At 44.4% G+C, this 12,597-nt stretch overlaps 2 protein-coding genes across 7 annotated transcripts in view; one reads left to right on the forward strand and one right to left on the reverse strand.

Annotated features, from left to right (window-relative positions):
• The window catches only part of LOC132217058 (xaa-Pro dipeptidase), a 467,255-nt gene that overhangs the window by 372,817 nt on the left and 81,841 nt on the right, over positions 1 to 12,597 (forward strand). The gene's annotated exons all lie outside the window — the stretch shown is intronic.
• The window catches only part of GPATCH1 (G-patch domain containing 1), a 58,726-nt gene that overhangs the window by 29,744 nt on the left and 16,385 nt on the right, over positions 1 to 12,597 (reverse strand). For both annotated transcript variants that reach the window (XM_059667004.1, XM_059667003.1), the window contains exons 5-10: positions 12,336 to 12,433; positions 9,898 to 9,956; positions 9,068 to 9,310; positions 7,975 to 8,122; positions 4,345 to 4,424; positions 797 to 1,001 (exon numbers count right to left, since the gene is read on the reverse strand). In XM_059667004.1, coding sequence (XP_059522987.1) covers positions 797 to 1,001; positions 4,345 to 4,424; positions 7,975 to 8,122; positions 9,068 to 9,310; positions 9,898 to 9,956; positions 12,336 to 12,433 — 833 coding nt within the window. The remainder of the gene's footprint in view (positions 1 to 796; positions 1,002 to 4,344; positions 4,425 to 7,974; positions 8,123 to 9,067; positions 9,311 to 9,897; positions 9,957 to 12,335; positions 12,434 to 12,597) is intronic.

Raw genomic sequence — 12,597 nt, forward strand, 5'->3', positions numbered from 1 at the left:
TGACTGCAGAGGACAAATAAGACCAATCAGGAAGCCACTGCAATAGTCCAGCTGAGAGTAGATGGGCATTCAGACCACAGGGGAAGCAGCAGAAATGCACAAAAGTACATGGAGTCCCCATGCCTATTTGGGGTAGAAATGAGAGGACTTGCTGTGGATAGGGTCAGGGAGGGAAGGAAAGAGAGGAGCTAAGAACTAGAATTCCTACATTCTGATCTGAGCAGTGGGTCACATTTACTGAGAAGGGGAAGACTGGAGAAAAACAAGTTTGGGGAAAGAAGTGGGAACCAAGACCTCTGTTTGGGTCTATTATATTTGAGATACCTATTAGGCTCCCAAAGGGCAAGTACAAGTTCATCTTGCTTAGTGGGTCTTTCTGCTCCAACATACAGGGGATGCTCCACATCTGTCCACACTTTCACATGCATTCATTCCTTTCAGGCTTTCAGGAAAAGTGCTACAGTACCCTTTCCCCTGAGGAAAAAATCCTGTTCCCAGGCTGTGCAGAGAAAGTGAAGGTACACACGTCCCTAGTCTTCGTCACACTGCTGAACAATTATTAAAATCCGAAAACTGCTGAGCTTAAGATAAGGGTTGTAATCTCAATGACATAACTGAAACTGATGGTGGGAAACAACTCTTAAGAAGTAAAGGATGTACACTTACGTTTATATACAATAAACAATTTTATTCCCATTTGGGAATACAAAATCATGGGAAAACATCTTTCCATTTCGATTTTGACCACTCAGATTATTACAAATGTAGTGACTTTAACCTTCTCCATGACACATACCTTGAATAGGTGTTTCTCCTAGCAACTCTCCCCGCTTGGAGGCATTCAGCTGATGTCTACTCTGTGTCCCTGGGTCATGTATTGACTTTCCAGCTGATTCTGATAACACCTGAAGTAAGTGGGAATTCTCTGAGGTTGCAGCTACCACCGGTCTGAAATAATGCACTGGTCGATAGTCTCTTGGCAATTCAGGTGGTGGATAAATCTTTAAAAAAACACACACACACACACACACACACACAGAACAAAATTCTGAAAATACAGGCTGCAAGATGATGGTGTTTGATTTTACCAAGAAAACCCGTTACCTCTGAGCGTTATTAACCCCAGCCTTTCCCAGGCTAACATTCAGCAGGTGGGTAGGCAGCACTGGGAGCGGACTGTCCCGGTGCCCAGCCAACATCCATTCTGGATGTGGAGGGTCACCAGAACCACACTGTTCTAAAAACCAGACATTTTTGCCGAAACCGGTTTGGCTCAGTGGATAGAGCGTCGGCCTGCGGACTGAAGGGTCCCGGGTTCGATTCCGGTCAAGGGCATGTACCTGGGTTTCGGGCATATCCCCAGTGGGAGATGTGCAAGAGGCAGCTGATCGATGTTTCTCTATCATCGATGTTTCTAACTCTCTATCTCTCTCCCTTCCTCTCTGTAAAAAATCAATAAAATATATTTTAAAAAAAATAAAAATAAAATAAAAATAAAATAAAAACCAGACATTTTTAATGCCACCCTGCCCACTCTACACAGAGATGCTAATATGCACGTTTCATATAAGAACAAGAACGATGACAACAACACGATGTACAGGCCCACGTGCAGAACTGGCCCACTGTATATCAGAAATTTTAGAAAAGTATGGTTCAAGGTATAGGAAAAATAACTTTAAATAAGTTAATTTTAAATTCAGAAAAATTTTTTTGGTTGTTTCCATTCCAAATTGGAACTTTAGGCCTTATTGTTTTTTATCTGAGGTATTTTTTAACATATTTTTTTACTGACTTCAGAGAGGGAGTGAGAGGGAAAGAGAGAGAGAGAGAAACATCAATGATGAGAATGAATCATAGATAGGCTGCCTCTTGCACACCCCCTACTGGGGATCAAGCCTGCAATCCAGGCATGTGCCCTTGACCAGAACCAAACCCAGGACCCTTCAGTCCGCAGGCTGACACTCTATCCACTGAGCCAAACCAGCCAGGGCTATCTGAGGTATTTTTAATTTAAAAGCTGACTGAGCCCTGGCTGGTGTGGTTTGGTTGGTTGGGCATTGACCCATGCACAGAAAGATTGCTGGTTCGATTCCTGATCAGGGCACATGCCTGGGTTGTGGGCTCAATCCCCAGCAGGAAACAGCCAATCAATGTTTCACTCTCAGCTAGATATTTCTATGTTTCTATATTTTTGTCTCTCTTCCGCTCCCTCTCAAAAAATATCAATTTAAAAAAACAGCTGAATGAACTGAAACTGAAATATAGAATTTGGGAAACTCAGGCATTAATGATAGCAGAAATATGTAAGTTAAAAATAAAGTATTTAAAGAAGCATTTGAGATCTTGCTTCCTGGCATATGTCATTAGTTTGGGCTCAAATAAACTCTTTATTTAAAAAAAATTTTTTTTAAGTATTAGACATCTTTAAATGGTCTCTCTTGCTCGGCAGGTGTGGCTCAATCGTTGAACAGCGACCTATGAACCAAGTCATGATTCAATTCCTGATCAGGGCACAAGCCCAGGTTTCAGGCTCAATCCCCCAGTAGGGAGAGTTCAGGAAGCAGCCAATTGATGATGATGTTTCTCTCTCATCGATGTTTTATCTGTCTCTCCTTCTCCCTTTCTCTCTCTGAAATCAATAAAATCATATTTTTAAAATAAATAAATGGTCTCTCTTGCACTATGGACAGTCCTATGTAAGCTGTGTTCTAGATTTTTCAGCTGCCTGAAACCCTGAGCCTGTAACCAGTGACACTCTGAGTGCCCTCTGGCAGCAGTTCTCAGCCCCAGCTGCACGCTGGGCTCACCTGAGGCTTTTAAGAGTAATGATGCCTGCATCCCACCCCACAAAATCAGCAACAACTGGAGTTCCCCAAGTTTCCCAGATGGCTGTAAGGCTCCCAGGTGGTTCCCTGTCGGGGAGCACCTGGCATGAAAAAATCTATAGAAGGCTGGTATTATCACTGTTAGGAAATCACATTTTTCACCATCTTAACCTGACCACCTTCTCTAAAAACAGACTCCCCAATCAGCCAGCAAACACCCTCATGTTACCAGGACACCAAAATCCAGCGGAGCATGGAAGAAAAGGGGTGTGTACACACAAGTCTTCACACCCTCCATCAGAGTCAAAGCATTTTAGAGGTGCGTGTTTAGCCACATTTTTAGAAAACTTTCCTGTCTGTGAAAAAGTAGGTGAACGTAGCACTCTTCTGAATCACTCACGCTCAAAGTGAGGAGCACCTCGGGAACCCCCGTGCCCCTCTGTCCACTTATGGCACTCTACCCTTCAGTGAACTTGTCTGTCTTGCACCCTCACTGAACAGAAGCTATTTTGGGGTCAGGACTTTGTCCTATTTATCCTTGAACCCTGAGTCAAATGAGTATTTCTCAAGCATTTTTATGCTCCCCTTTCATAAATGTAAAGAACTCGCATTCTCCTTTGACATATTTGACATTTGTTAGTAATAACAGCTTAGTATGCATCCAACACTGTTTTAAATATATTCTGGTCATTATTACAATACATTAGCTAACTATTACGACTAAACCAATGACAGCCACTGTAATGCCAAATGTAGTTTCTCAGGCTGCACTGCTCCTGGCCGCCCCAGTTCTGGAGAACCACGGGCCAAGACAAATGTTTGCTGAATGAAAAACAAGAAGCCCATTACGCAGTGTGAAACAACCTAAAAAAAGGATGCCAACAAAATAAATGCCAGGAGCCCTTCCTCAGCTATCAGCACCCACTAACTTGTGATGTCCGCCTAGGAACAGGTGACTCTGACGGGTGTTAAAGAGCACCACTTGCCTAAGCTGTAACAAAATCTCATAAAGACAGGACTACCTGGAAAAGCACACAGAGTTCTCCCCAGACCTGACCTGCATGTACCTGGCTTCTCTCCCTCCCGCTTGCCCAGCAAGGAGCCCAGGGAACCTCGTCCACATTAGTTAATGCCTCAAGCATTGAGGAGGATTCAAGGCTGTGAGTCATTTCAGCTTTTTGAAAGTTTTCTAATTTCCCTTAAGTTACATTGTCCCTAGAATTTTATCAATTCCATTCTCCCACCAGTTTCTAATGTAATTTTTTAATGGATAAAACTACTCACTTTAAGTCTGGATTTAAAAGATCAGCAATTAGCTGTTTTGAATACAATGTGCCTACTGACTGCCATTTCTAATACAGGATATGTTTTCCTCAACAATCGTTAGTAACTATGCTGGTGCTTTTGAAAACAGAATTTACTTATCATTCCAGTTGTTGATATAATAACTCAGCAAATATTTTAGATACTAAAACCAGAAAAATAAATAAATAAATAAAAACAAAAAAACTCTTACTTTCTTAGAAGACAAAGATTTAGAAGCCAAGGAAAATCCATCCAATATTTTGCCAATGTAGCGAAGATCTTTTTCTGATTCTACAAAATGATATCATTGGTTAATTTCCCAAGTATGGATGAGAATAAGACAAAGACGTCAGCTTTTAATCTCTAAGAACACAAATACTACGTGTCACCCGTGCTATCACTCAGAGATAGCAGTAAAGGAGGAAACACCTCTGTTGACTCTGGCAGCCAGGCCCACACCACCCACAGTGCTGAGGCTGCCCAGGACCCAAGGTCACGGCCCTCCAGAAAAGGTGCTGGAAGTCCTAAGCTAAGGGGCACCAAAAAATATACTCTGTGGAGTAAAATATCTCAAGGAAAACCATCAAGAGAACAAATACAGATCAACGTAAAAATCATAACTGTGAGAGGGTCATTTCTAAAACCAGGTGAAGAACCATGAGACTACCTCCCAATTTTCTTAGCAACAATACAACCAGGTCAGCCTGTAATCTAATCTTAGTACAAATTAAAAGGCACTTTTGTCTTTTTCTCAAGTGAAATCCTAGTAAGAGATAAAGATCACTAATTTCCTCTGAGGTAAAGTCAGGGATCCTCCATTGGTCGCAGAGACAACCCCATGGGCAAAGGATCTTTGATTATCAAGGATTTCCTGCGCATAGTGGTTCTGTCAAAACTCAGTATGCACAAACTACATTTTCTGTAGCCCAAGGCCATTCCCGGGACCACCTCAGCCCGCAGTGCAGGTGGGCCTGAGGCTTTCCGCCGCTAGCACTGCTGCAAGGCCAGGTAACTATCCTCCCCCCACAAAATCACTCTGCTGACCTTTTGTACCAACCAGCTCCTGGAAGTTCCTAAGATTCTGTAAGGTGATTTATGATTAAATTTCACATTCTTGTCATTTTGTATTCTTTTAAAACCCTGCAGTTTTACTTTTATGAATTATATGTACAGCAAATGTGCCTAAAGAGCCATGAGGACATTTATTATAGCCCTATGGATCAAAGACAAAAATAAGAACCATTATGACTGGCTAACTATAGATTTACTCAGTGAAAAACCGTAAGGTCACCCTGGCCAGGTGGCTCAGTTGATTGGAGCGTTGTTCTATCCATCAAAAAGTTGCAGGTTCGGATTCCTAGTCAAGGGCAGGAAATTGGGTTGCAGGTTCAATCCCAGGCCCTGGTCTTGGCAAATGCAGGAGGCAACCAATTGATGTGTCTCTCTCTCATTGATGTTTTTCTCTCTCTCTGTCTCTCCCCATCCCTTCCATGCTCTCTAAAAATCAATAGAAAAATGTCCTCAGGTGAGGATTAACAACAACAAAAATATCTTTGGGTGAGGATTAACAATAAATAAATGTATTTATTTATTACAGTTTAGTAATTATTACACAACATGTTATGTTAATATTAATATCAAATTATGTTAATATATTGATATAATTAATGTAATTAATAATTAGCATTTAATATAACCTATATTAACATATTATAACATTAATATATATTATATAACTTCTTGTAAGTTATAAAGATGATAGCTTAGTAGAAAATTTTGAAAATATAAAGGTAAAGCAAAAAACATAAAAGCAAGCAAAAGGGAGAAAATAAAAGTAGTCTATCACCCAGCGGTCATTCCAACTAACAGTGGGAGCACACCCTTCCAGCATCTTCTGTGGCAATGATGGCAGGCCGCTCACTTACTGAGTGCTGGCTGTGTGCCAGGCAAGGTCAAGCCCTTTACGTACATTACAACCTCCATGGGACACTTATGCCATCGTCATGACCTGTCCAGGCAAGGATGCCGAGGCACAAAGAAGTTAAGTAGCTTGTCAAGGTCATGGCTGATAAGTGGGGAGAGCCAGGACTGAAGCCCAGGCAATCAGTCTTCAGAGTTTGTGTTCACAACCATTACGCAAACTACCTCCTAAAAGCTGTTTTACACCTGCCTTTTCTCTGCTAGAAATGTAAACTGGCATCATTTTGGGGAGTGATGCTTAGAATATTTCAACAGTATGGTTTTATATGTATTCTACAAGAGTTGGATCAAATTTTATCTGTGTATAGCTAAATATGTCTGAATAGATTGTTTTTCACCTCAGCTCTTGCCTCCTAACTTTATTTGGGTGATTATTATCATTGTAACTGAAGAATAAATAGTAGGTGCCATTTAATCAACCTTTGAGGCAGGAGCCAAACACAGAGTTATGCTATTTAGTCCTCATGGATTTTAAATATCTTTTTATTGATTTTTAGAGACAGAGGAAGGAAGAGGGAGAGAGAGAATTATCAATGAGAGAGAAACATTGATCAGCTGCCTCCTGCATGCCCCCTACTGGGAATTGAGCCCCCAAACCGGGCATGTGCCCTAACCAGGAATTGAACTGGTGACCTCTTGGTTCATGGGTCAATGCTCAATCATTGAGCCACACCAGCTAGGTCAGAGAGAGGATTTTATCCTCACATTAAAAATGATGCCCAGAGAGGTTACAAGCCTTGCCCAGGGCCACACAGCTGGGCAGAAGAAAGCAGGGATCCAAATTCAGGTCTGATTGGTTCCAGATCTTATGCTACAAATACCTATGTAGCCCTGCCACCTGCCTACACCTTTTCTGGATTGAAAATTTAAAATACTACTGGCCCTGGCCAGGTAACTCAGTTGGTTAGAGTGTCCTCCCAATACACCAAGGTTGCGGGTTCCATCCCTGGGTCAGGGCACATGCAAGACTCAACCAATGAATGCATAAATGGAAAAACAAATCGATGTTTCTCTGTCTCTACAACTCCCCCTCTCTCTTGAAAAATCAATCAATCAATAAATAATTGAAATACTACCTAGATTCTGAATCATTATAAACTCTGACTTGAAATTCAAGTTGTGTTGACAGATGTCTACGTCTTTGCCCAATAAGAGCCCCCTAAGAGCCAGGGACACAAGTAGAAGACAGACTGGCTGCCAAGCTCCATCCTCCTACGGGCTCTCAGTATTCCTGCCACCTGGTCACCACATCTGGCCTTCACACCTACCGCTGGAGTGGCCTCCTCTGACCACCTGCCTAGTTCCTCGAGCTGGAAGTGCTTCACTCTGGCCAAATGCCAGCTCTTCTGGCCCACACACTTGCTCCTTCCCTGATTCCAGGCCTCTTCTTCCTCCCCTCCTTGGCCCTGCCTTGATAACTGGCTTTGGTTTGACCCATTCTTTTTTTTTAAAGGAGTGAATTAATCTTTTCTTTTTTTTAATGTGTGGTTTTTTGTTTGTTTTCTTTTTTTATTTCTTGTTTGTTTGTTTTTATTTTAGAGAGACAGGAAGGGAGAGGGAGAGATAGAAACACCAGCTACCTCCTGCATGTCCCCTACTAGGAATCAAACCGGTGACCTCTTGGTGCATGGGTCGATGCTCAACCACTAAGCCACACCGGCCTGGCAGCTGTGACCCATTCTAAATCCTGTCTTACTTTCCACATTGGGCCTCTCTTCTTCTAACTTTGTTTCTCAATCTGCATCTCTGACCAACAGCCCCCTACTCCTTGGAGGCTGACACTGCAGTATCAAGCTTGCCATCCCTTCTTCCTGATAACCTCACACTGATCCTCCCATCAGCTGTGGGTCTATGGAATCACCTTTCTGACTTTGATACTGCTTGGGCGCTGTCCAGCCATAGAGTCCATCTCCAGGCTCCTCATCCTTCAAAATGGTGTCATACTTGGATAGAGTTTCTGTGGCATAGATATCATCATCTTCCTCTTCCAGGGCACCAACACCAAAAGCCTTCAAAACAAGGTTTCAAACAGCAATTACAGGTTTAGAGTGTCTGCACTGAAGGGTAAAGCTACTCTAACAATGTAATTGAACAGACCATATTAGCACTGTAAAAGCACCAAGTGGAGACCCTGATTAATACAGAGACTCAAGTCCTTTAGATGTGAATGCCACGCCCAGCAGCAGCTATGGGTCTGGGTCCTAGCATGGGCAGAGGAATGGAGAATGCACACAAGCAGCAGTGCAGGAGGGGAATGGGGCCTCTAATGGAGAAAGGAAGAGTGTTCATCTGCTGTTCAGTATGGCTGGGACAGAGCTGGTGACCAGGGTCTGGAGACCACCACTACTGTAATAGCCACTGTAAGAACTCCTAATCTTTGTGGGAAATGATCTCCAAGTATCCCTTTCTGTTAAAAGAACTGGAAAAAACAATAATGACATTTTCTAAATGTAATTTAGGAAAGAACCTCTGAATCAATTTGAGAGGACAGGCAGTCAGGAAAAGCTTTCCACCTCCTCAAAGATGCAAAGCAAGTCTCCCATGGGAAACTTACTCCTACACTCCCAACTTAGGGCTGGCGGCACTAGGAAATAGTTCAGGAGGTAGTCAAACTTGGACCTGAGTTTGGAGCGGCAGACTGAAATTCAACTATTAACTAAACCAAAAGGGTAAGTGTGGTTTTCTGCTCAGCCCCACAAGAGTGTGAAAAAGTAGTCCTCACTCCTGGGAACACACAAACTCCACCAAGAACAAGGGTTCCAGGACCTCAGCAGTAAATATTAAAATCACGTAGGTATCCTTCACATATCTTCAGAACAGGTCCTAAGGAAAATATGACCACTCGGAGGCCTTCATGTAGTCAGTCACTAATGAGTGCCCTGCTATGGGGCAAACGTAATAAGGAGTATTCTCATTTGCCAACAGCTCCCAGTTTATAAGACAGAAGCACTTACCTGGCCTGAAATTCCCAACTTTCTCCCTGTATTCACTCCAATATCTCCAAGAAGATTGCTGGCTCCCTCGGGTCTCCCACTGAAAAGATTAAGATGTTCTCCTGAAGCTCCAAACAACGCCTGCTGGGGGTCCAGACCCTTGTAAGCCAGTCCATGTACATTATCTTTAGGTGTGAAATCCACAGGCATGACATCCTTGGGTGCAAAGGTCACATTTTCTAGCAGGTAGTCATCATCTTCATCCTATTTAAAAAGTGGAATGAAGGTGAGTCACTTGCTGGCGCAAAGTAAGCTTATAAAATACTATTTTCAAATGCAGTGATTAATTCCAAACAGAACATTTACCAAACTTTAATTTCCACTATTACAAATCACTACATCAAGTCCCTGAACAAATGATACCAACACAAGCAATTCCATTTTAACAGACTTGGTATATCTATGGTGCTGGCAGGCATATTGCTGAATACATTATCTGACATTATGAGGATAGTTTTAGGGTATGGGTATTTCACTGCAATGGGATATGATTCATTTCAAAAATTGTTTCTGGCTTGGCAGGTGTGACACAGTGGTTGAGCATCAACCCATAAACCAGAGGTCATCAGTTCAATTCCTGGTCAGAGCACATGCCCAGGTTGCCAGCTGGATCCCCAGTAGGAGGCATACAGGAGGCAGCTGGTCAATGTTTCTCTCTCATCAATGTTTCTATCTCTCTCCCCCTCTCCCTTTCTGTCTAAAAAAATCAATTATATATATATTTATTTTAATCAATTTGTAAAATTTCACCTTCATGAAATAACAAATGCTACAGTCATCCCGTATAATACCTCAGATCCTTCTGAGCCTCCCGGAGGTAATGCACAGCCATAGATTTTCACTCCAGGATCTATACAAAGAGATTTCAAATGCATCAGTCATGAGCAACTGAAAAATACAGAAATCCAAGCTGCTGAAACTCTTAGAGGGACATGGCTGCCCTTGTAAAAGGCGCTACAGCTTTGGGGTTGGAGACTGATCACTCAGAAACTGTTTTCCCCCAGTCCTTGCCCCATCCACTCCCTGGCAACAATGCGCTAAATGAGTAACCACTACTCCTCCAGCACTAGGGAGAACCTAAAATAATTATTGCTGTTTCCAAGAGTTCATAGTCTGGCTGGGGAGACCACGGGCAAGAAATAGAAAATAATCCTGTTAAATTGTGACACAGTTTTGGCAGAAGCAGGAAACAGTTTCATATGCTCCTGATGGGAATGTAAACTAGTACAATTCTTCCAGAAAGCTATTTCACACTACACACAAAAAGCCTTAAAACACCTGGATACCACCCAGCAATTTTATTTCTAGAAAAATGTAGCCATTACAAAGTATTAGGGCCTGGCTGGTGTGGCTCAATGGTTGAGCACTGACCCAGGAACCAAGAGGTCACCAGTTCGATGCCTGGTCAGGGCACATGTCTGGGTTTCGGGCTAGATCCCCAATAGGGGGGCATGCAGGAGGCAGCTGATTAATGATGTTTCTCTCTCATTGATGTTTCTATTTCTCTATCCCTCTCCCTTCCTCTCTCTCTAAAAATCAATAAAAACGTTTTTTAAAAAAAGTATTAGGGCCCTGGTTGGGTAGCTCAGTTGGTTAGAGCATCATGTCCCGACTAGAGGCCCGGTGCACAAAAATCTGTGCACTCGGGGGGAAGGGGGGGGGGTCCCTCAGCCTGGCCTGTGCCCTCTCGCAGTCTGGGACCCCTCGGGAGATAACGCCCTGCTGGCTTAGGCCTGCTCCCGGGTGGCAGAGGGCAGGCCCAATCCCTAGGTGCAGCCCCTGGTCGGGCTCAGAGTAGGGCCGATTGGGGAGTTGGGGCGCCGCCCCCTGTCATGCACAGAGCAGGGCAGATTGGGAGGTTGCAATGCCACCCTCAGTCACGCTCAGGGTAGGGCCGATTGGGGGGTTGGGGTACCGCCCCCTGTCACACTCAAGGCAGGGTCGATGGGGAGGTTGCGGCACCACCCCGTCACGCACAGAGCAGGGCCAATTCGGGGGTTGGGGCGCTGCCCCGTCACGCACAGAGCAGGGTTGATCAGGGGGTTGAGGAGCTCCCCCCTGTCACTCACAGAGTAGGGCCAATAGGGGAGTTGGGGCACCGCCCCCGTCACACACAGAGCAGGGCAGATCAGGGGTTTGGGGCGCCGCCACTCTCACACTCAGGGCAGGGCCGATGAGGAGGTTATGGCTCTACCCTGTCACACACAGAGTGGGGCCCGTGGGGGGTGGTGGTTGGGGTGCCGCACCCTGCCACACACAGAGCCGCAGGGCGATCAGGGGGTTGGGGAGCTCCCCCCGTATCAGGCACAGAGCAGGGCTGATCAGGGGGTTGGGGCGCCTTCTCCTGTCACGAACAGAACAGGGTAGATAGGGAGGTTGTGGCCCCGCCCCCTGTCACACACAGAGCCGCAGGGCGATCAGGGGGTTTGGGCGCTGCCCCCAGTCACGCTGATCCCGGTGCCGGGAGGCCTCGAGGCTCTGCTGATCCCAGTGCTGGGAGGCATATTACCCTTTTACTATATAGGATAGAGGCCTGGTGCATGGGTGGGGCTGGCTGGTTTGCCCTGAAGGGTGTCCTGGATCAGGGTGGGGGTCCCCACTGGGGTGCCTGGCCAGTCTGGGTGAGGGGCTGAGGGCTGAAGCTCCCAACTGCTCCTTTTTTTCTTTTTCTTTTTTATTCTGGGCCAGCTTTAGCTCTGGCTCCAGCTCTGAGGCCTCTGCTGCTGAAAGCAGGTATCTGGTTTGTTTGGGTTCTATATTCGAAACAATGTATAACTCCAGCTCTGAGATCCCGGCTCGCTGAAAGCAGGTTTCTGGGGTTTTGTTTAGCTTCTATATTTGTTACAATGTTTCAAACTGCAGGCTCAGAGGCCCGCAAGGCAGGTGGGGAACGTTGGTTTCCTCTGTCACTGAAGCAAGCAAACCTCATGTTAGTTTCAAGCTGCCTGGCTGCCGGCCGCCATCTTGGCTGGCAGTTAATTTGCATATCGCCCTGATTAGCCAATGGGAAGGGTAGCGGTCGTATGCTAACTACCAAGTTTCTCTTTTATTAGATAGGGTATTCCAAGGTTGTGGGTTCGATCCCTAATCAGGGCACATACAAGCATCAACCAATGAATGCATAAATAAGTGGAACAACAAATCAATGTTTCTCTCTTCCTCTCTCTCTAAATCAATAAATTTTTTAAAAAGTATTAGGATTAGGGTTAATGACAATCAATATACATACCAGGTTTTTGTCGGCGTGGTCTTCTCTTTACTCGAGGACCAATTCCTTGTCCTTCTTTCCAACCCATTTTTCTTAGCAATTCAAAACCAACAGATAATCTAGGATATCAAGGCATTAAAAATGAACTTCTTTTTATAACACTAGATAACAGTAGGAAGTGAGCAGCCTTTGAGTTCCTGCCTAGCTCATAATCTTTTCCTACCTGAACCCTTCCCCCCATTCATGTTAAAACTGCATGGCCTTGCCATTCTGGACATGCTCT

This window comes from Myotis daubentonii, chromosome 15, assembly GCF_963259705.1.
Source record: "Myotis daubentonii chromosome 15, mMyoDau2.1, whole genome shotgun sequence".
Lineage (NCBI taxonomy): Eukaryota > Metazoa > Chordata > Mammalia > Chiroptera > Vespertilionidae > Myotis > Myotis daubentonii.